This window comes from Glycine max, chromosome 12, assembly GCF_000004515.6.
Source record: "Glycine max cultivar Williams 82 chromosome 12, Glycine_max_v4.0, whole genome shotgun sequence".
In the NCBI taxonomy this organism is placed as follows: Eukaryota; Viridiplantae; Streptophyta; class Magnoliopsida; order Fabales; family Fabaceae; genus Glycine; species Glycine max.
Genome location: NC_038248.2, coordinates 41287385 through 41310797, shown reverse-complemented (window position 1 = coordinate 41310797; position 23413 = coordinate 41287385). Strand labels below are relative to the sequence as shown.

At 34.4% G+C, this 23413-nt stretch overlaps 3 protein-coding genes across 6 annotated transcripts; 2 read left to right on the top strand and 1 right to left on the bottom strand.

Annotated features, from left to right (window-relative positions):
* The first annotated feature begins 240 nt into the window (after positions 1 to 240).
* LOC100801878 (O-fucosyltransferase 20) lies at positions 241 to 3350 on the top strand. The gene is made up of 6 exons (XM_003539606.5): positions 241 to 1047; positions 1296 to 1461; positions 1748 to 1837; positions 1949 to 2232; positions 2335 to 2593; positions 2698 to 3350. The coding sequence occupies exons 1-6, from the start codon at positions 416 to 418 to the stop codon at positions 2932 to 2934; spliced, it is 1668 nt and encodes a 555-aa protein (XP_003539654.1). The 5' UTR covers positions 241 to 415; the 3' UTR covers positions 2935 to 3350.
* Positions 3351 to 5265: 1915 nt separating this feature from the next.
* On the bottom strand, positions 5266 to 12058 carry LOC100801337 (TMV resistance protein N). Of its 3 annotated transcripts, none has more exons than XM_041007672.1 (5): positions 11137 to 12057; positions 9295 to 10366; positions 8908 to 9186; positions 7979 to 8779; positions 5266 to 7671 (listed from the first exon to the last, which is right to left on the bottom strand). In XM_041007672.1, the coding sequence occupies exons 1-5, from the start codon at positions 11601 to 11603 to the stop codon at positions 6178 to 6180; spliced, it is 4113 nt and encodes a 1370-aa protein (XP_040863606.1). In that variant the 5' UTR covers positions 11604 to 12057; the 3' UTR covers positions 5266 to 6177. The 3 variants fall into 3 exon arrangements, with proteins under 3 accessions (XP_040863606.1, XP_014620603.1, XP_003539653.1); XM_003539605.4 differs by having other exon boundaries at positions 5267 to 7671; positions 9277 to 10366; XM_014765117.2 differs by having other exon boundaries at positions 8908 to 10366; positions 11137 to 12058.
* Positions 12059 to 15867: 3809 nt separating this feature from the next.
* On the top strand, positions 15868 to 23063 carry LOC100800797 (TMV resistance protein N). Of its 2 annotated transcripts, XM_014765116.2 has the most exons (6): positions 15868 to 16210; positions 16965 to 17502; positions 18428 to 19517; positions 19617 to 19892; positions 19989 to 20789; positions 21228 to 23063. In XM_014765116.2, exons 2-6 carry the CDS (start codon positions 17012 to 17014, stop codon positions 23013 to 23015), a joined length of 4446 nt encoding a protein of 1481 aa, XP_014620602.1. In that variant the 5' UTR covers positions 15868 to 16210; positions 16965 to 17011; the 3' UTR covers positions 23016 to 23063. The 2 variants fall into 2 exon arrangements, with proteins under 2 accessions (XP_014620602.1, XP_040863605.1); XM_041007671.1 differs by having other exon boundaries at positions 15868 to 17502.
* Positions 23064 to 23413: the final 350 nt, after the last annotated feature.

Sequence of the window (23413 nt, the reverse complement as noted above, 5' to 3'; positions counted from 1 at the left end):
TGAAATTAATTTTATGTTTAAAAATTAATTTATCATTAAATTATATGTATAATTAATTTGACATGCTTTTTATATTTATAAACTATTTTTTAGATATCAATTTATCGATATTTCATACTTTTTCAGACAAATTTAACTATGTATCTTAATACTTATTTTACGACAATTTATCTTAATACAACACTAATTTTAATAAAAAAAAATTAATTTGTCCAAACTCAAAGCCGCAACTACTTTTTGATGAACGCGTAGGCTGGTGATCAGACTTGGTGTTCCCGCCGGCCCTTCTCTCTCTACCATTCCCATTCATCCTTTCTCTCTAGAAAACACCACATTACAACAAGGCTTTATAAAACCCACCAACCAAAAGAAGCATTGAATCTTTGAAGAAGAAAGAAAGCAAAAGAAGCCAGCAATGGCCAAGTCCAAGAACAATGCCAAGAAGTTGTCCTACATCTCAGTTCCATCTCAGATCATCAACTCCATCTCATCTTCATCTCTTCAATCTCTGCTTGAATCTCCCAAGAAGTGTGCAAGGCACTCCAAATTCTTCACCTTTGTCAAGTGCATGAGGCCAAGACTCTTCTTCCTTTTCACCCTCTTTTTCCTTGCTTTCTTTGCCATGCTCAAGTTTGGCCTCAATCTTGACACCCCTTTTCCTCCATTCCCATGTGCACCCTCAATAGGCCCCACAAAATCCAATCTTGGAGCTTTGGATGGTGGTGATGTTAGTGTTTCAGAGGCTATGATTAGCAGTGTGCAGTTACATGGTGCACAGGTTCCAAGTGGGGTGGTTGAAGATAAGAGTGAGTTTTGGGAGCAGCCAGATGGGTTGGGGTACAAGCCTTGCTTGGATTTCAGTAGGGAGTATAGGAGGGAGAGTGAAGGGGTTGTGATGAACAGGAGGAGGTACCTCATGGTGGTGGTTTCTGGAGGGATGAATCAGCAGAGGAATCAGATTGTTGATGCTGTTGTCATTGCTAGGATTCTTGGGGCTTCTTTGGTTGTCCCCATATTGCAAGTCAATGTCATTTGGGGAGATGAAAGGTAAAAAAGAAAAAATAAATGTTTTTTTCTTCATGGTCTTCATTATGAACTAAACTGTTAACATTTTTGGATTGAATCTTCAATTCATAGATATCACTATTTGAGCTGAAGCTGAAGCATGTTTAGTTTCAATCTTGTTTTTGATACTGATTTAATTTCTTTTCTTATATGCGAATGTCTCACAAGAGAGTCTTTTGCAAAATTTTTTTGTCTTTTTCCTTATTGGGGGGTTTGTTCCCATTTTGCAGTGAATTTGCTGATATATTCGATTTGGAGCACTTCAAGAGTGTTCTTGTCAATGATGTGCGGGTGGTTTCTGCATTACCATCAACACACCTAATGACAAGGCCAGTGGAGGGGAGCCCTCTCCCTCATGCCACTCCCAGTTGGATTCGGTCACACTATCTCAGAAGAGTAAGAGTTTGTTTTCTCTTCTTCAGTTCTATTCATGCAAGCATGCACTAAGTTATAATTACTAGTTTCATGTTAACTATCACAGTTTCACCTATGATAGTTTTGATGGATGGAACAAAGATTACCTATAGTACCATAATAAGAGTTACAGTGTTCTACACAAGTAGTTACCGAAATTAAATATTAACATGTATCAATTTTGCAATGATAACTAGGAAAGTTTTGATTTGTTAACTGTTGTTTTTGTTGAACGAGAGTTTGACATGATTCTTCTTGTCCTATGCAGTTCAACAGAGAAGGTGTCTTGCTTTTACGTGGATTGGATTCGAGGCTAACAAAGGATCTTCCTCCCGATCTTCAGAAGCTTCGATGCAAGGTATTACAAAGTCTCTATTCGTATGTCAAAGACAAAGAGAGAAAGGAAATTCGTAACTAACTTTATGTGCCAATTGATAGCAGATTCTAAATGTTCTTCTCTATCTTTCAGGTTGCTTTTCAGGCATTAAGGTTTGCAAAGCCTGTTCAGGAACTCGGTAACGATATTGCTGAGCAAATGAAAAGCAAGGGACCCTACCTTGCTCTTCATCTACGGATGGAAAAGGATGTCTGGGTGAGAACTGGTTGTCTACCCGGTTTGAGTCCTGAGTATGATGAGATTGTTAACAACGAGAGGATAAAACGGCCTGAACTCTTGACAGCAAAATCAAACATGACTTACCATGGAAGGAAACTGGCTGGCCTCTGCCCCTTGAATGCTTTGGAGGTTACAAGGTATATATAATATAATCCTTTTCATCTTTAAATAGATTTTAGGTGTCTTCTAAGTATTAGTGTGACAAGCTTTTCTGATTATTTACCCCTTTTCATTTATAGGCTGCTTAAAGGTCTAGGTGCTCCAAAAAATGCAAGAATTTATTGGGCTGGAGGACAACCACTGGGTGGAAAAGAGGCCTTACAACCATTAATCAATGAGTTTCCACATCTTTACAGTAAGGAAGATCTTGCTTTGCCTGGAGAGCTAGAACCATTTGCAAATAAAGCTTCTCTAATGGCTGCCATAGATTACATAGTCTCTGAGAAGAGTGATGTTTTCATGCCATCTCATGGAGGCAATATGGGCCATGCACTTCAGGTATAAGATTAGATAAAATATAGATGGCCGTTTCTATAATTATATTGTAATAACTCAGTCTTAATGCGACAGTTTCTAAATATTGAAACTATATGTTATTTCAGGGTCACCGGGCCTATGCGGGACACAAGAAATATATAACACCAAACAAAAGACAGATGCTCCCCTATTTTCTAAATTCTTCCCTCCCTGAAAAAGAGTTCAATAGGATTATCAAGGAATTGCATCAGGATTCATTAGGTCAGCCAGAACTCAGGACTAGCAAGTCTGGGAGGGATGTCACCAAGTATCCTGTTCCTGAGTGCATGTGCAATGATGACTCTCATCATCATTCTTCCTAAATTGCACATTTGATACCAAAGCTTTTGGTGTGAAGATTACACGAAAATGGATAAACAAACACGGAAGCGATGCTACGAGTATGATTTTGATCCCTTGCGAATTTTGCTTGAAAGGTCATTTCCTCAGAAACCACAGTTCTTAAGAGCACCATCTTTTAAGAGCCATAATGTCAAGCATGCCTATCCCTACATGTGTATTCACCTTGTTCCTTAAATATACGTAACTGTATGTTGTTATGTGAGGCAATGTAGATTTTCATCAGAATAGGCTAAAACAATGAACAGCAGATCATTCTTTGATTCTTTAGAGTTTGTATAGGATATATATTACTCTTGTTACTTACGTATAATTCTTTATATTACAGTATGAAGCCTTGTACTATTGTACATATCTGTATAAATTCTAGTTTTGTATTGATTATTTGCCCTTTCAAGATCACCTTATGCTATCTCACTTAATTCAGCAGCGGGAGTTTTGCACAAGTTGCAAATTAAAAGAAACTGAACCTGCGATTCAAGTAAGCATTATTGCAGTTCATTTAAATAAATTGAACAGGGTGTTATAGGACCCGCCATTTGTTACCAAACGATGTTTCCCTTTCAAAGCATAACAAAGGTTTGGCATTATAGATGAGGTGTAATATTCACTTTATGGCATGCTTGCAATTTCTCATGAGATAAATAGAGTTTTATGATAAGGTTTTTGTAATTAAATAAATAAAGAGAAATAAGTGTATTAAAATAATAGTTTGAGAAAAAAATAAAAAAGGATATTTTATTTATTAATTTGATAGAAAATAAAATAAAGTTTATTTTTATAAAATAATAAAAATAAATAAAATAATAGGTTGTGAGTATCTTAGGTATAAATAGTCATATGTTAACTACTGCTTATCTCTCTCAATTTTTTTCCCTTTCCTCCTTCCCAAATTTTTTTTTCCGCAGACCACCAAAACCGTCTCAGGAAAATGATGATCTCAGACTTATTCACCGTTGGACCGTCGTGAAATTTAAGTACCAAGTTTGAAACCCAATTTCGAGCATTCTCACCGTTGGGAATTTCGAAATCATGTCGGAGCTAAGAGAAATACACTTCGCATCGTAGCCTTTTCTTTTTTCGCAGAAACCCAAAACCATCCCAGTAAAACTTTGATCCTGATTTCATTAACCGTTGGATTTTCATGAAATTTTGATATGTGGTTCGCGATTCAATTCCGCACACCTTCACCGTTGGGATTTGTGAGATAATATTCATGGAGAGAGAAAAAGAATCGCACGAAAATAATACATATGGAGGCTTCAATCCCTTCTCCGTCTCTCTGATTTTGGGAACTCTATCGGATCAGTCAATCGGAGGAAAAATTGGAGGAATCTCAGGGAGCTGCTAGAGATGCCGCTATTGCTGTCGAAAGACACGTGTGCCGCTATTGCTGTCGAAAGACACGTGAGTCCGCTTAGAGGTAAGAGATGAGTTTATCGCAATTAGGAGTTAAAATGAACATGTGTAGGTTTTATTTTGTTTTTATGATATTTATACCTATGTGTTGTCTCGTTACTCTTCATTAGTTAGAAATGTGATAACTCACTCCCTGTGTGTTATTTGTGTTTGAATCCTATGATGATCTTGAACTTTGTGTTCAAGGGAGCAGATGACTAGGTGAATTTTTGAAGGAACCTTGTGCTGAAGGACGTCGGAACACAATTTGATAGGATGTAATATTGGAACATAAGTTTATATTAATTGCATGATGTTAGTCTATTTCATTTTACCTCACTGATTTAACAAAATATTTTGTAAATCTTGACAGCCTTGTTTGGAGCCAAATATATTTTTAATAAGTTTTATTAGGTAATTGAAGTGGATGTGAACCTTTTATTTATGTGATTTTGTTTACCAATATATTTTTATATATTATATTTATTTATATATATGTCGAAGTAGAGAGTGTCACAATAAAACCTTGTATTCAAAATTGTGAGAACGACATTTGGCAGATAAATGTATCTTTCAAGGTATTAAATGAGTCATTTTCCCTAAATGATCTTGATTAGAATGAGGACAAAATGCCTTGTATTTTGTTTGGAGTTGAGGCTTATAGATTCAGATTAGAGTATCAACTAAATTAAACAATAAACATAATCAAAACCAACTCTGCCAGTCCTAGAATTGTCAGACTCCAAATAACAGATTCAAAATTCGACTCCAAACTACAAAACAATCACAGTCATTCTGTATGTACAGCTGGCAAAAGGTTCAGATTGATCACAACCAGCTGTTCCCCATGAGATAAGTCTTCGGTATAAGCTTATACTACTAGCAAATGTTTTGAAATTGGAGGACAGAGTACATTTAATTCATAATTATTTACTAGAAGAGATGAAAGTACAGTTCCCTAGGGATCAAAAAATCGTACCGGATTGGTGTTCCACATTTAATTCTTAGTCGGGGCTGTTTTGAGACTCTAATATGAACTATTGAACTTGTATGTGCGTGTAATTTAGTCGGAGCCCTTTTTAAAGAAATTGTAGTCATGGCAAGTTTTATTTGACCCATTAATTATTTATTAAATCATTACTTTTACTGGCATTAATGATATAGTGGAGTATTTATTTATTTGTTTTAGTTTCATATTATAGATTGTAAGATGTACGAAATTTCGATTTCAAAGCCACGAACCACACCTGAATATATGGAATGTCTACTGAAATTTCTAGATTTTTCTGATAAAATGTCCATCATATCATGTAAAGTATATAACGAATAGAGTCACACAGGGGACACACTTGGCCTGATTAGAAAGCAGTTTGCTCGAAAGCATCATAGAACTAGAAGACATGTAATTAACCCGAGCAAGAGAATCAATCACTCAGTGGAAAATACAAGAGTGAGGTGCTTTACATAAGTCATCAAAACCTGCTATAACTTTGGCAGGAGCAGCGACTGATCTCACTGACAATAAAAGAGTGTTATAACCATAAAAATGTTTTAACCGACCACTTACTACGTTTCCTATAAGCACAAGTTGCCTTTGCACATTACTGTCTTTGTGAAGATCAATTTTTGTTATCACAAACACTAGCACATGTCACTTAAATGCAAAATTAAGACTACAGTTATGCTTCCAAAGAAAATTATCGACAATACATGCAAAAGATAAATTTACCACTTTCGTTAAACAATTAACCAGAACAGAAGAAGCAAAATAGAAGGTAGGATATACCATTTTGTTCTTTGACCTCCTTTCACCTGCTTTGCCTCCCAAATCCACCTAGTAATGATCTGATCCAACCCAACTTATTCTTTTCCTGAGTAGAGCTCTGAGCATCATGCTCCACCCCCAACTCATGCCGCTCCTGATTCTGAGTAGAGCTCTGAGCATCCTGCTCCATCCTCAACTCATGCTCCATATGAGTAATGCTATGAGCATGATGCTCCACCCTCAATTTTCCATATTCTGTCTTGTTGAAATTAGACCCCAACCTTCCCAATCTTTCTAGTCCTCTAATGATTGCCGTTTCCAGAAGATATTTGTCAGAAACTAGAACATCCATTGGAACAATAGATGCCTTCAACTTTCCATAAGACTTATTCAACCTTATAGTGTCTTCTTCTATCCTCCTCATCAATGCTTGTAATTCAGAACCCTTGTGTTCTTCCTCCAAGGATTCCCCATGGTCAGATTTTGAAGCTTCCTCTCTAGAGTGATGCTCACATTTCAACAGAACTGTGTAATTTAGCCTCTCCTTGAAGGCTTCATTGCTCTTCCAAATTTTCCACACACGTGGGTCTCCTTCTTCTAGCTCCACAGATCCCCAATAGCGAAGGTTTTGAGCTCCTTCTAATTCTTTATGAGGGTGACATCTACATTCCACTAGAACAATAGGCATGGTTAGATTGATGTGCAACTTCTCATGACCGTATTCCTTCTTATGTTGTGCCCGTGCAATCAATGATTCAACCGCCAATAGGCCTGTTCTTTGAACTTCTGAATCAGTAATATGCTGGGGCAAATTCTCCAGCAGCATCTCCAAAATCTGTGCCACATCCCAGACAACATCTTCATGTTCTTGCAGTGAACTTGCCTCATAGGTAGAGGCTGAAACTTCCCCTCTAATATCAGCCTTGGCATTCCTCCACCAGCTCAATAACACGTTGGCAACAGAGGTAGTTTGTATTAACAAGTTCTGGCCAAATTTTTCTATTACATCACAATTTTGTCCATGTCTTGTTTTCTTATGTGGACTTGTTTTTGGAACCAAACCTGTTAAATTGGGAGAGATATATTGAATATCATCAGTGTTTGTTTTCTGCTTGTCCACATAAACTTCCTGATGACTCAGAGTCAACGTTGATTCACATTGAATCTGAAAGGCCTTCCAGTCATCTCCAAGATCCTGCCACTCTTCATTTTTAAACAAAACCTGTAGATCACATACTAACAAATGTTGATCCCCAATACTCCAATAATGATGATCTTTGCGACATATTTCTTTGCCGTCTATAAACAAGTTCAGGCCAACAGTGTAGGACTCCTCAGCTGATACAACTCCAGGAAACAATTCTGAGGTATCCATCTGTATATCATCATTCTTTTTTACTTCCTCGAAAACAAAAACAAAAGCAACAACAGGGAACTTCCGGCGAGCCCAGAAAAGCAGGACATCTTTACTGTCAAACTCCTTTGGAATTTCAGTTTCTGGCATCACAACTTGTATTTTTTCCCTTTCTTTATAAATCTGTGACATCAAGAAAATAGTGAACCATGAAGTTAAGCCAAATAATATATATTTAGACTACCTTGTATGTCAAATAGCTTTAAGAAAAACATAACTCTTATACTAAGTTAAAAATGATCATTTGATCATTGATGCTTAAAAACCTTAAACCTGGGTTGTTTGATATATAGGTTATGTCAAAGTAGATAATATATATATATATATATATATATATATATATATATATATATATATATATATATAAACAGTTGAAAAAGACATTAAACTAAGGAAATGTAGGAAGAAAAAAATGGAGAATGTAGTTAACCTTAGACAACAGCACGCTTGATGACTTTGTACTTAAGGATTGACAGTATCTTGCATCTACCCTTTGAATACTTGATGGAAGTTCTGGAATTTCCTTAAGATTCCTGCAAAAACTTAAATTAAGTTTTTTCAACTGCAATGATCCTTTGATGCAATCTGGGAGTGATTCAAATTCATTGTGGGACACATTTAAGTATTCCAATTTTGGAAATATTTCAAGAATTATGGAAAGATCCTCATGTGACAGATTAGCCTTGCTTAAATATAATGCCTTTAAACTTGGACAGCTATTTGCTTCAGAATGGCTCTTTCTGAACATTTTAAATGATTCTGCAAGTTGCGAACATCCATTCATCTTTAATGTGACAAGTTTTGGCAATGACACAAAACTTGATAAATCTTTGAGTTCCCTGCAAGTTGTCATGTCAACATACTCAAGCCCTGTAACTTTACAAATGGACTTTGGAAACTTCTCAATAGCAGTATTTATCATGTGAATCTTTAATGGCTTATCCATCTTCCCCCCTACTTCTGGGAATTCTTGAAGTTTACTGCAAAAGTTAAATGAAAGCATTTCCAGATATGGCAGATTCATTTTTGGCACAAAACTCGTGAGCATGGTGCACTCTGATGCACTTAAATATACAAGGTTAGGCATATGTCCAGCAGATGGATGAAACCCTTCCAATTTGGGGCATTTGTCAATTGTCAGTACTCTCAAGTTTTTAGCTTCAAACATGTCAGGTATTTTAGTTATGAAATGACACTGGGAGAGATTGACAAAAGTCAAATTCTGAAATACCTATGAAACATAATATATTAACAATGGTTAGTAGCATTTCATCATATTAAATTTTAGATCATACTAGTTACAATGACAATTTTGTTACTATGTTTGTCTTACAGAAAAGCAAATGTGCATATGCATACCTTTTGAGGTGGCTTTATGGATACCAGAGAACTATGAGATAACTTGAAGTCAACAATATTCTTGGGATCAAATTTAGGTGGAAAAGACTCTGATGGGAATCCTATCCAATCAAGAAGTTGTAATTTATTCGGTAGAGAACTAGGTCCTGTTAAAAATTTGGTATTCCGAACAATAAGAATTCTGAGATTCTTCATCTTCTCAAAGGCAGTATCAGTCCATTTATCTACTACTTCAAGCTTAGGAGGATGAAGCATAATTCCTTCAATTGTTATACTTCCCTGTAAAAAAATGCATAAGGAATTAAAACTAGCTACCTTAGTCGTAGTAAAAGTAATTGAAACAATGATGGGAGAAAGGAGGATTGTTACTGAATCTTTTTTCAGTACTTCAAGAACATCTTCGTGAGACCATAATCTACTACGGTCACCAGGGTTTGATGGCGATTGATTCCTAACAATCTCTCTACCCATGTCCTGTATTAGATCATGCATCTCCAAGCAGTCATTTCTATCAACCATTATTAGACATTTGCTAGCAAGTACTTTAAAACTTATATCAGAAGCCTTCAATATCCTTTTAACATAATTCCATTTCTCCCCTTTGAAAAAACAAGCAATGTCCAAGAATATTCCCATCTCTGTCTCAGGCAGGCTATCGAAGCTTAGTTTTAGTACACCTTGAATCTTAGCATTTGGAACCTTCCGATATTTTCCCAATTCGATTTCCCATTCCTCTATGCTTCTTCCTTTCAAATTGGATCCTATTACTTGTAAAGCCAAAGGGACACCCTTTGCATAGCCTATTGCACGATGAGAAATACTTTCAAAGTTTTTTGCAGGTTCAGGCTTATCAAAGGCATTCTGACAGAAGAGTTCAAGAGAGTGACGATCATTTAGCTCCGTCATTTTATATTTCTTAACTTTAACACCATAATCTAGCACCGCTTCATCTCTTGTTGTTATAATGATCCTACTGCCAGAACCAAACCAATCATGTTTTCCAGCCAGTAACTCCAATTGTTCTTTTGAATCAACATCATCCAAAACTAGAAGAACTCTTCTATGGCCAAGCCTGTGTTTGATTTCAAGTTCTCCTTTATTCGTACTCCCTATCATGGTTCCTGTGTCTACACCCAGTTGAGATAGAAGTCTGTTTTGGAGATCTTCCAAGTGATTCTTGCTTTCCTTTGATTGTTCTCTGACTTTAATCAGAAAACTTGCAGCTTCAAAATAATAATGTCTAATCTTTTCATATAGATAGACGGCAAATGTGGTCTTGCCTATTCCACCACCTCCATAAATTCCCAATACGCCAACCTTATCATTGGACTCAACATCTATGAATGCTTTCACCTGTTCAAAGTGATCATCAAGTCCAACTGCATGGTTCATTTGTCCAGGCACACGAAATAATTTACAGGATGCAGCTTCAACAATCTTCTGAAGTTCAGCTTCAAACCTACGGGAACAAAACACTCTTCCTATTTCATTATAGTACTATAAAAAAAAACTACACTATAAAAACTCCTGCAGTTATACTGGAAAGAAAAATTAGACTCCAATAAAGACCAAACTCATAAAAATTTTCCATGTTCCCATTCGTTTCAACATATAATCATGTTCAAATATGATCGATAACTAAAATCAAACAACTATATCAACTTACATGGTTTTAAATAGCGGTTGCATTGCAATTATCAACGTTGAAAAAAATTGCAGACTAATTTGCAGTTGCCGAGTAATTTAATTAAAATCATTCAACTTAGTGTTTGATATTTAACCAAGGTATTAAAATGTGGTCTATAACTATAATTGCAGCCCCAATGTCAAGATTTTGGACTTTCGGGAGTTTCTTCGATGGCGTTGCGACTGCAATGGTGGTCCCATCAACTACATTTATACACAATTTTTCGCAATGAAGAGTGCTAGTAAAACATTCTCTAACACACTCTTTAATCACAAATCATGAGCGATACTCGTTAAATTAGAAGTGATACCACAATATTGTGATTTCTAACAAATTCCAATCAATAATAAAGAGTTGATATGAAAATGTGTAGCTAACATTTCCCTTTTGCAATATCAAAATTCACGACAAGGTTGCTACTGCTACCGCAACCACAATTTAAAACCTTGCATATAACAAATCTTTTAAGTTCACATAGCAGATATAAGTCCATTGATAGTATGATAGATGACTATATTACTAACTTGATAAGAATAACTTACATATGGTCCTTGCAATGTATTCCGCTTAGGTCGCATACTCTAGTCAAAGCTTCCCTCCATGCTTTTACCTTCTCCGAGTCTTTTCCATATGTCATTTCATGACCATTCATGGCATCTTTGTAAGAATTTCTTTGTTTCCGTACATCTGATGGTTCCACTATGTAAAAAATTGTCCAAACCTGTTTTCTTCTATTGTCAACATACTCTCGGATCTTGACAAGTTCATCAAGAGACTCAGTGGAAAATGCATAGTTTTGACAAAACACAACGATTACCATTTTGGATTTTTCAATTTCCTCAATGGCAGGTCTAGTTTCTCCATCTTCTGATCTGAAGATGCTGATTCCTTTGTCACGCAAAGCTCGACAGAGAGGATCAACAAAAGGGTTGCTGGTTCCACCACTAAAACTTAGAAAAACATCGTAGCTGAAATCTGAGAACATTGGTGCATACCCACTAATAGCCATAGTAACAATAATAATAAATAATTAAGCGTTGAACTTGGGAGTTTAATTTGCAACTGTAGTCTTAGTTGGTTGGCATCGCTTCACATAGTGAAATATAAATGAAGCACTGGCCTTAATCATACATACCAGTGGGAACACTAACTGGGCAGGTAGATGCTGATTTTTTTTATATTTTTTATCCACCAATGTTAATGTTAGTTGTTAATTTTTATTAGAATGTTAGTGGAAGAATTTATAACTCCTTGGATGCTACGAAGTTGCCTGGAATGCCGTGAGTTTATTTCATGAAATGAAAGAAAACAAGATAAATTGTCTTTTTTAAAATTATTTAATCTTATCAGTTATCAGTTACTTACCCCTTATCCCTTCTTTGATTCCACGCAATTGGTTGTGGGGAGAAGGTTGGCAGGGTGGTGTTTATGGTGAAAATTCTTTTGGATGTTTGAATTAAAATTTTATTAATTTTTTATTTTTGTTTTAATCAATTATAAACAACTTATTTTATTTAGTGAGATACAATTATAATTATGAGTTTTTTTTTGTTAAAATTATAATGTTGTTATAACTTTCAACTTAGAGAATTATGAGATTAATTAAAAAATACAACACTTCAATTTTAAAATAAATTTGCACCATTTGAGTTTTTGAAATGGTTACTGTAACAAAGAACCAAATATCAGTTTGACACATAACTTATTTGAATAAGTGATCAGTGCACTCAGAATTTCATGCAAAATAAAAACATCTTAAGAAATTAAGATATGATCAACTATGAAATCAAAACAAAAATCCTTCAAATGCTAATGCAATCAGAAAGCTGTGCACTATATCTTCACAAGTAGAGATATATTGGGTTATAAAACCAAAAAGTAAAAACGAAATGCAAAGTTTAAGTGCAATAAAAGTAAATAAAATGCGGATTAAACGAAAAATAACAAGTGCAAAATGTAAAGTACAAGTAAAATAAAAGAGTAAAGTTCCGAGAAGAAATAAGAATTGGAAAGAATTTAGAGTTTGAAGAAGAGTGGAAGAGAATTGCAAAAGGTAAATTGATTGAAAGAATTGCATTGAAGTATAGGTTTGAAGATACACATTATTCTCCTAACTAGTAGCCATTTCTTAGGTGAGGTGTGTTAGTGTAAATGAAATTTGTGCAATCTTCGTAACTAGAAAAAAAATTATCATCTGAGTGTCTATTTATAGTTTCATCGACCTAACAGTTGAATTACAACATTTATATATGTGCACATCATATTCGAGTAAGTCTTTCTAAGATGTTATCTGTTCTTTCATTATTTCTATCAGAAATCGTTTTATTGTTTTCTTCGGAGATGCACGTTCAAAAGCAACGTGTCTTCAATATATTCTCATTTGCATTTTCTAATAACCTATGTATTCAGAAACTCTTTTTATAAATTGAATTCATCAAACACTAAGAAACTTTATAAATGTTTCATCATAAAAATCTGTTTATTAACATTCACCCATCCATTGTTCAATCGAAATGAACATTCTAGTAAGCTTGTTTCCAATTGATAATCAACTATCCAATCAAGCATATATTCAAATAATTCTCAAATTAACCCAAATAACATATGCACCTCATTCTAATGTGAATACTTAATCATAACATTAGCCTATAGAAAAACGTTTTCGATTCAATCATAGTATACTCCACATTAAATTACCAATCGAAAATAACATTATATCTGACAAATCGAATTAGACTAATATTTGAAAATGACATAGAACCTCCACACTTAGAAAATTTTACTCATATTCCCAACAAAAGAAAATAGAAATAATTTTTTTGGGAGGAAACATATAAGAAAGATAGATGTTATTTTTTACTAAGAATTATCAAGTTAATTTCGTGGTTGGAAATAAAGTTTAAGGGTTAAAGAGAGAAGACAACAGAGATCATAAATTTGAATCTTCCTATTAACATTTTAATAAAAACTAAAATTTAACTTGGCTAATTAAAAGAGTTTTTTTTTTTTACCTTTAAAAATATTTTTTTCCCCTCTAACTGATTTGAAGTACTCCATTTGGAATTATGTCTTAAAGTAGAAATCTTATAATATGAAATCACGTTGTCACGTGCTATATTATCATTTGGCATGTGACCATAATTATTCATGTGTCAATGTCTCTGCAATCTTATATTGCATCTTGTAAAAGAAGGGGAATCATGTGAAAGTTACTGAAGCAATCAAATCTGGAACATACGGAGACAAGATTAATCGGCTGAAGTGAAAATGAATCAGTAAAGGAAAAAGTCTAAAAGGAGAGTTTTTCTTTTTCGATACCATCGCTTAGGCACTGCATTTTAATTTTAGGGAGGATAGATAGGGTGGATGAAAATAAAAAATGATAAAAAAAAATGTAAGAAATAAAGTAAAAATTAAATGTGTTTGTTGTAAAAAAAAAAAAAGAAACAAGATGAGTATAAGTAGAGACGGATCAAGAAACCTGATAGAGAGAGAATTAATTTTTTTTTCTTTGTAATTGTTTAAATGTCTAAATTTTAATAAGTAATAATTTTAAAAAAAAAGTATTTACTATTTTTACACACAAAATTGAAATTAATTTTTATTTTAAATGATAATAACCTTAATCATTATAAAAAAACAAACACACAATTAATTTTACACAATTATATATATATATATATATATATATATATATGTATATGAAAAGTGTCAAGGGAGGGAGGCTTCAGGCCATGCCTGCCTGCCCTCCTCTTCATCTGTCCCTCAGCAGATATAGAAAAATGAATATAAATAAATGAAAAATAATATAGTGGATCCCATCATTTTTAAAACGTTTAAATATACTTTTTATCTGTATAATTTAATGTTTTTTTTTTTATTTTTGTCCTTGTAATTCTTTTCCTCTTTAGTCCTTGCAAAATGTATTTGTTTTATTTTGTCATTAAAACACTTTAGATAGAACTTTTTCACTGTTCATAACATTATCTAAAATATTTTAAGGATAAAAAATAAAACACACATTTTATAAGAAAGAGATTGAAAAAAAGCTAAATTATAGGGGCGAAAGATGTATTTAAACTTTTTTAAAATTACTAATGTATGTACTAGTACGATGCTTGAGACAAATTATTAGTGTAGGGTTAATATTTTCTATTATATTTAAAACTCCAAAAGAATAATAAAAGATAGAGTAAATTGTAGTCACACCTTTTGTGTTTTGGTCCTGTTACACTTGATACTCCTTCATTTTTTGACATTACGTTTACCACCCTTCTCCTAATAGTGTTGAGTAACATTTCATTTTTATATTGCTAGATGAAATTGTCCTCGATATTTACTATAAAACCAAAATCACCCTTTTGCTTAACCCTAAACATCCCTTGCTGCTATCACTCTCCAACTCCCATTTGCTTGCACCTCTTCTTCGATCCCATTGAAACCCTCTCCGAGCTCCTCAAAACAAATGGTGAGCCACACTCATCTTCACTTCTCTCTTCTAGTAGAAGCTCAAAGAAGATAAAGAGGTACTTGCCATACCGAGACCGAAGACACTAAGGGCAATTGTCATGTTTATTTTCACACATGTGCAAATCATATTGGGTGAATAATACGATTAAATACTACAATTAATATATTAAGCATGTTGCGATTCTACATATTTCAAACATATTCTTTGTAAATGTTGTTCAGTAATTCATTTCCATTAAATAAAGATAATCACATTTAATATAAAATTGTAATGTTAATTGGATACGAAAAATAAAAATTCTAAGTAAAGTTTGTCACACTAACAATTATTTGTCTATTTTCATATTTGGGATAATCATATCAACCGAATAATACTTATTAAATAAATAATTCAATTTTTTAATATATGTTTATACATATGTTAAATACTACACTTGCATTATTAATTTTATTGTGATTTTGAAAATTTCAAATATATTTATAGTAAATATTTCAAGTTTTATCGAATAAGGAGAAAAATAGTATTAAAATATCAACCCCACATGAGGAACCCAGCCCAGATTATTAATTTTATTGTGATTTTGAAAATTTCAAATATTTTAATAGTAAATATTTCAAGTTTTACCGAATAAGGAGAAAAATAATATTAAAATATCAACCCTACATGAGGAACCCAGCCCAGATTATGTTAAAAACAATAAAAACCAGAAACCATGTGATTCCTCCTCTACAAACTGCAACAGCAATAAATAAGAATAAGAAATATTAAAAAATATTTTTCTTTACTATGTTCGACCTTCCGTGCAGCATCGCAGCGTCTAGATGCAATTAATTGGTTCACTTTCACTATTTAAAAGGCTAATAAGGCTTCATTAATTTGTACACACCACAGTGCAAACAACGTGATCCCAATTAATCACGTACGTATACAATTGCAAAACTCTCTGGAATTAGTCTAATCCAACGTTTACTTATTACTGTCAAGGCAAATCGATCAGAATCACGGTGCAAATTAAGTCAGAATTGGGATTGTCATCAGTGACTAAAAGGTTATTCAAGGGAGTTTACCCACCGGGATTGTTTGGAACTAAGTTGAAGAAGATGCCCTACGGGATGTTAATTCAGTTGTTTCAATTTCTATTTTTGGTCAGTATATTTATTTTGGGATCTACCTTATCGAATTATTTGACTTCTGTTCTTTATGTTCAACTAGTCGATTGGTTCCTAAACTATTTTGGATCATTAATAATTTACTTGGTTTATATTTTTATTTGTTATTTGTTATTTTTGTGTATTATAACTATAATAAATCTTATTCTCCAGCGATATGTAAGGAGAAATGGGTTAACTTTTAATTTTGTCTGATCACCACGTTGTAGACCATGTAAAACGTGGTTCTGTTATTGCTTATGTTTTCTGTCTTGTAAAGGCTATAAAGCCAACACTTGTTTTTGAATCCAATAGTACATATTCTGTCTTGAAAATTCATCTCACATTGTTTTGCTTTAACGATTGGTATCTGAGCTCCTCCGTTATTAGGGTCTGATCCTAAGTGCGTGTGAGGGAAATCATGTGTGTGAAACAGCAAGTTCTTGTGTCAGGAAAGAAATTGCAACTTTCTTTTAGGTAGAAGGACTTGACAAAGAATGACGGAAAGTGGTAGCAGTAGTTTCGTGCAACCTAATATTCCAATAATTACCACCTTGTTATGTCAAGATCAATGCCAAGCCTGAGGCAGAATGTTGAAATTAGTGTGGCTACCTTTCTAATTTCTTATTAGTTTCACACAATCAGAGAAAAAAAAGTTTTGTTTATTATGAGCGACCTTCCTTGCAGCTTCGCAAAGTCTACTCTTGATGCTGAAATTAATTAACTATTTAAAAAGGCTTCATTTGTGCAGTGCAAAGTCCAATTGGAAAACTCTCTCAATACTTAATACTTACATTTATGGCAAATCTGAACCACGGTGCAACATTCAGAGATGATTTCTTCTACGATGTTTTTCTGAGTTTTAGAGGTGGGACCCGTTATGGGTTCACGAATCGTCTCTACAATGCTTTGCGGCAAAAGGGAATATACACTTTCAGAGATACTGAGGAGCTTAGGATTGGAGCAGACATCAGACCCGCGCTTCTGAAGGCAATAGAAAATTCAAGAATGTCAATGGTTGTGCTCTGTGAAGACTACGCGTCTTCTACTTGGTGTCTTGATGAACTTGCCAAGATCATTCAATGCTATCATGCAAATAAGCCCAAACAAGTTCTGCTCATATTTTACAAAGTTCAACCTTCTGATGTGTGGGACCAGAAAAATTCGTATGCAAAAGCCATGGCTGACCATGAAAACAGATTCGCAAAACAACCCGAGAAGGTGAAAAATTGGAGAAAAGCTTTGTCTCAACTGCGCCACCTCACCAGAGAATATTGCAAGGATGACGGGTACTTTTTTTTTTATATAACTTGAGTTTCGTATATTTTTAGCTCAAAGTTTTTTATTTTTTTTATTTAATGTCGCTTTTGATGTTGTTAAAGAAAAGGAAAAAAATTAACACTGATGATGTTAAATTATAGTAGAAATAATTTACACATAATGGTAATTAAAAACTATCACTATCTTAAATTAATTATTCAAAATTTTGAGATTAACTAAACCATTAACATTATTGCAAGAAACACGATAAAATGATCAAAAATAAAACATTCAAAGCTTTAAAAGACCAAAATTAAACATGAATGTACTAAAATAAAACAACATGAAACATAATAATCAAAATTGACATTAAACTTTTATATATATATATATTTAGTATCTTATTGTCTTTAGACCATTTTTAAATATAACAGTTTTATCATTTTAATCATTTCACTATTAATTTTCATACATTTTTTATATTACACTATTTATTTTTACCATTATAGTATTTGTGATTATAATAAGGATATTTAAAAAATATTTTAAAGATAAAAAATGAATAAAATATAAAAAAACCTAAAAGCTAGGCTTTAGCATTTCAAAAATACTAGAACTAAAAAATACTAAAAGAAATTGTTTATCAACCTGTTAAACAAATTTTTCTACAAGTAAAAAAAATTAAAAGAACTAAAATGACTTATCAAACATAATCATAACCTAATACTTATTTCTTTCTTGTATCAATGCTTGGTTTTTGATCATTTAATAAAAGAATGGTTCTTCTTTAGTATAAGTATCATGGTTAAACAAATAGGAATAAATAGGATTGAAGGGAGGAGGAGATACATTGTGGAAGGAATCTTGCATTAACATTTTAACAAAGACTAACAACTAAAGTTAGTAAAAAAAAAAAAAAAATAAATAAATAGGATGAGTATTGTGTTCCTGTAGGTACGAAGCTGAACTTATCAAGAAGATTGTGAAAGACACCTCTGCTAAATTACCTCCAATCCCTTTACCAATTAAACATGTAGTTGGACTCGATTCTCGGTTTCTAGATGTGAAATCAATGATACATATCGAGTCTCATGATACCGTCCTCATCTTAGAAATTTATGGAGCTGGTGGAATTGGCAAAACTACATTTGCCTTGGATATATATAACAATATTCGACATGAATTTGAAGCTGCAAGTTTTCTCGCTAATGTCAGAGAAAAATCAAACAAAAGCACTGAAGGCCTGGAAGATCTCCAAAAGACACTTCTATCTGAGATGGGTGAGGAAACAGAAATTATAGGGGCCAGTGAAATCAAACGCAGACTTGGTCATAAAAAGGTTCTTTTGGTTTTGGATGATGTTGATTCGACAAAACAATTGGAGTCCCTAGTTGGAGGAGGTGATTGGTTTGGTTCCAGAAGTAGGATCATTATAACAACAAGGGATACAACATTGCTAGATGAGCATGTCATTGATGATGTTGTCATTGAAACATATGAAATGAAGGCGCTTAATTATGGTGACTCTCTTGAGCTCTTTTGTTGGCATGCTTTTAATATGAGCAAACCTGCAGAAAACTTTGAAGGTGTTTCTAATGATGCAGTGCGTTATGCAAAAGGCCATCCGTTAGCTTTAAAAGTAATAGGCTCCAATCTAAAGGGTGGGAGCCTAAAGGATTGGGAAATGGAATTGGAAAAATATAAAATGATTCCAAATGCCAAGATTCAAGAAGTACTTGAAATAAGCTACCACAGCTTAGATGTCTTGGACCAGAAAATTTTCTTGGACATTGCTTGTTTCTTCAAGGGAGAGAGAAGGGGATATGTTGAAAGGATACTAAAGGCTTGTGATTTCTGCCCAAGTATTGGAGTATTTACTGCGAAATGTCTCATAACTATTGATGAAGATGGCTGCTTGGATATGCATGATCTAATACAAGACATGGGTAGAGAGATTGTCAGAAAGGAGTCATCGATAAATGCTGGTGACCGTAGCAGACTTTGGTCTCATGAGGAAGTTCTTCGAGTACTTATAGAAAATTCGGTACGAATCTTACAATTTTTACTCTTTACCTTTATATTGTTTAATTTGTACTAGCTATGACAAATATAATCAGGGGTAACTGAATGTTTTTACATACAGGGAAGCAATAGAATTGAAGGAATAATGCTTGATCCCCCTAGTCATGAAAAAGTAGATGATAGGATAGATACTGCCTTTGAGAAGATGGAGAACCTAAGAATTCTGATCATTCGGAATACAACATTTTCAACGGCACCTAGTTATCTACCAAACACTTTGCGATTACTTGAGTGGAAAGGGTACCCATCCAAGTCTTTTCCACCAGATTTTTATCCCACCAAAATTGTTGATTTCAAGTTAAATCATAGTTCTCTAATGTTGGAAAAGTCATTTAAGGTACATATATATTTGCTCTCTCTCTTATTAACATGATCTAAATCTTGAAATTACTCACTGTGCTCCTGATCATTTTAATTACTTGGATTTTCGCAGAAATATGAGGGATTGACATTCATCAACCTGTCCCAGTGTCAATCCATAACTCGAATTCCTGATGTGTCTGGAGCTATAAATTTAAAAGTTTTGACACTCGATAAATGCCGTAAACTGAAAGGATTTGATAAATCCATTGGCTTTATGCGTAACCTTGTGTATGTAAGTGCTCTAAGGTGCAACATGCTCAAAAGTTTCGTGCCAAGCATGAGTTTACCATCTCTTGAGGTGCTTTCATTTAGCTTTTGCAGCAGACTTGAACACTTCCCAGACGTAATGGAAGAGATGGATAGGCCGTTAAAGATTCAATTGGTAAATACTGCAATTAAGGAATTTCCAATGTCTATCGGCAAACTTACAGGGCTTGAGTACTTAGACATTTCAGGTTGCAAAAAACTTAATATATCAAGAAAGTTGTTCTTGTTGCCAAAACTTGAGACCTTATTAGTTGATGGATGTTCACATATTGGACAATCATTTAAAAGGTTCAAAGAAAGGCATTCAATGGCAAATGGTTGCCCAAATTTGAGGACACTGCATCTAAGCGAGACAAATTTATCAAATGAAGAATTGTATGCAATTCTGAAAGGTTTTCCAAGACTGGAAGCCTTGAAGGTTTCGTATAATGATTTCCACTCTCTCCCAGAATGCATCAAAGATTCTAAGCAATTAAAAAGTCTTGATGTGAGTTATTGCAAGAATCTCAGCAGCATTCCAGAACTCCCTCCAAGTATCCAAAAAGTAAATGCCAGATATTGTGGGCGCTTAACTTCAGAGGCATCAAATTCGCTATGGTCTAAGGTTTGACTTCTATACTACTACTTTTGATCTTTTTTGACTTAAACTCTATGTAGAGTCTACTTGACCTAACACTAACACTAATGGTTCGTTTGGTTGAAAGAAAGAAAAAGAGGAAGAAAAAAAGTTTAAAATTTGAATCGAAAAGGAAATAGAAGGAAGGAAAATTTAAACTTTTTTTTATAAGTCAACTTTTCTTCCTCATTTCCTTCCATTTTTTCTCCAAAATCAAACAAAAGAAAATGCTTTGTTATTTGTGTTTTCTTTCCTTTCATTGTTTCTTCCACCAAACATAGGCAACAGCAGGAGATATAAGATTAGTTGGATGGTTAAAAAAAAAAAAAGAGGGAAGGTCGATCCCATTGCTAACAAAAGGTAATGAACTATCAATTAGCATATATAAAAAAAAAAAAACTGAACATTTTTTATGTTACATTATAGGTAAATGAAGAGAAGGAAAGGATACAATTTGTGATGGCAGAAACAGACATTCCAGATTGGTTTGAGTTTGATTGTGTTGGTGGATCAGATAGTCCTACTCCGCTTATGTTGGCACGCAATAAGTTCCCTATTATTGCTGTAGCATTTGCATTGGGCAAGGCCAAATCTGGCTACTCTGAAACGGAGTTATCCCGCACCCTTGGTCTCCACGTGTTCGTAGGCGACGGCTACCCTAAAAGGGAGTTATCTTACACTGCTGCTGTCCACTTGTACATAGGCGGCAAAGAAATATGCCGCAAAGAGTACCATTATTGTTGTGTTGGGGAGGAGCACGTGCTATTGTGTGATCTAATGGTTTTGTTCAGTGACCAAGAGTGGGAGGGTCTTGATGCACATTTCACTGGAGATGATGAATGGAGGGTAATTCAGGTTCAATGTGAATCAGACTTGCCATTGAGTCAATGGGGAGTATTTGTGTACAAGCAGAAAACAAACACTGATGATATCCTATTTACGAATACCCGTCACAACTGCTTATTGACTAATTTGGTTCAGAAAGAAACTCCATGGAAGTCTGAGCAGAGAAGAAGACACTTCTTCAATAATTTTAACCTGAGAGAAATTTATGGCGACCGTTTGACTCTTTATGGTGAGTCATTAGACCAATGCCAGCTGTTTTCTTCAAACATGGTTTTTAGGCACATTCTGGCCGACATTATCAAAGGGAAACTAGTTTCAGCCTGCGATTATGGGGCAAGTTTAATGCAAGCTCACGATGAATCTAGCGGCGATGTGAAGCACACTATGAAGATTTACAAGGAGCGTCTTGATGACACACAAGCTACATATGGACTTATGGAACTTGGACTCGAGGCACGCGAAGAATTGTCATGGGCAGAAGGGGAGGATCGGTTAGTCGTGGAATTCGCTATTATCCTAGAGGAGGAAGATGGAAATCGTCGCTATTGGGGAACATTGAAGTTGAAAGCTGGAGAAGCAGGGTTCGATGAAATGGAGAGGAAGGAATTGCAATTCCTTTGTTTGCGCCGAGCATTCATGTCATACACAAGTGCCCAAAAGGAGTCAATGCTTGTTGTTCTGTTGAAAAGAGAGGAAGCTTCAACCTCTGGCCAGGGGGAGGAGGAGGGAGAATGGCAAGAGTATGACCCTATATTGGAAGAATTGATGTCTGAAATAGCGGAAGATGCTACGAGGTTGAGTAAATCTTATGGGAAATTGAAGGCGTCTATTGTTCCGGTTACGTCAGATAACTTGGTTTCTGACAAATATTCCTTGGAAGGAATATTCTTGAATGCAATAGTAAAACTGGAAGATGGAAAATGGGGACCAACAAAAATACAATTGGGATACGCGGTGATTAGAATGTTAATTTGCGGACAGTGCCCACCGGGATTGTTTGGAACTAAGGTTAAGAAGATGTCCTACGGGATCTTAAGGGAGGAGCTTCATGATGATTGGCGCTGGAATTTATTGGGCTGCTTAATTAACCTTATTCCATCATTTAACTATTTTATTTTGAAATTCATAGTACCTCTCTCGTTGGATTATTTTGTAGCTCTAATTCATGTCAAATCAGTCCATTGGTTACAAAATCATTTAGGATTAACAATTGGTTTCTTGGTTTATACTATAACTCTTAATTTGGTTACTTGGTTTCTAGGAACTCGATTTCTCTGGAGATGTAATGACAGGTTTTCTTTCCTTTTAAACCAATTAGTCGCCAGGTGTCGTAGGTATTTCACATTGCTTCTATCTTCTATTATGTAAGGCTACAAAGCCAGCGCTTGTTTTTGAATTCAATTAATACATTCTCTCTGGAAAATTTGTATCGCATTATTTTATCCGTGTCTTATGCAATTTGTTGTAGAGAATTGTCCTTCAAGGTAGTTTTAAATGACTGTTTTAGAAATTGTGCACATGTTGTGTTGACCATTTTAGAAATTGTGGGGGAGAAGCAATACCTATTTTTTTCTTTCAAGAAAAGATAAAAATCCCAAAGTGCTGAACTGATTTGCAAGAAATTTGATTTACTGGTGGTGCAGATCTAGCCGCTCAAACATCACCTTCTTGATCCCCATCGTGGCCATGTCTTACCCACCTCTTCGCCAATCTCAGATCTTTTAATCAGATTTGAGTTTTTTATTTTTTTGGATTTTTTATTGGGG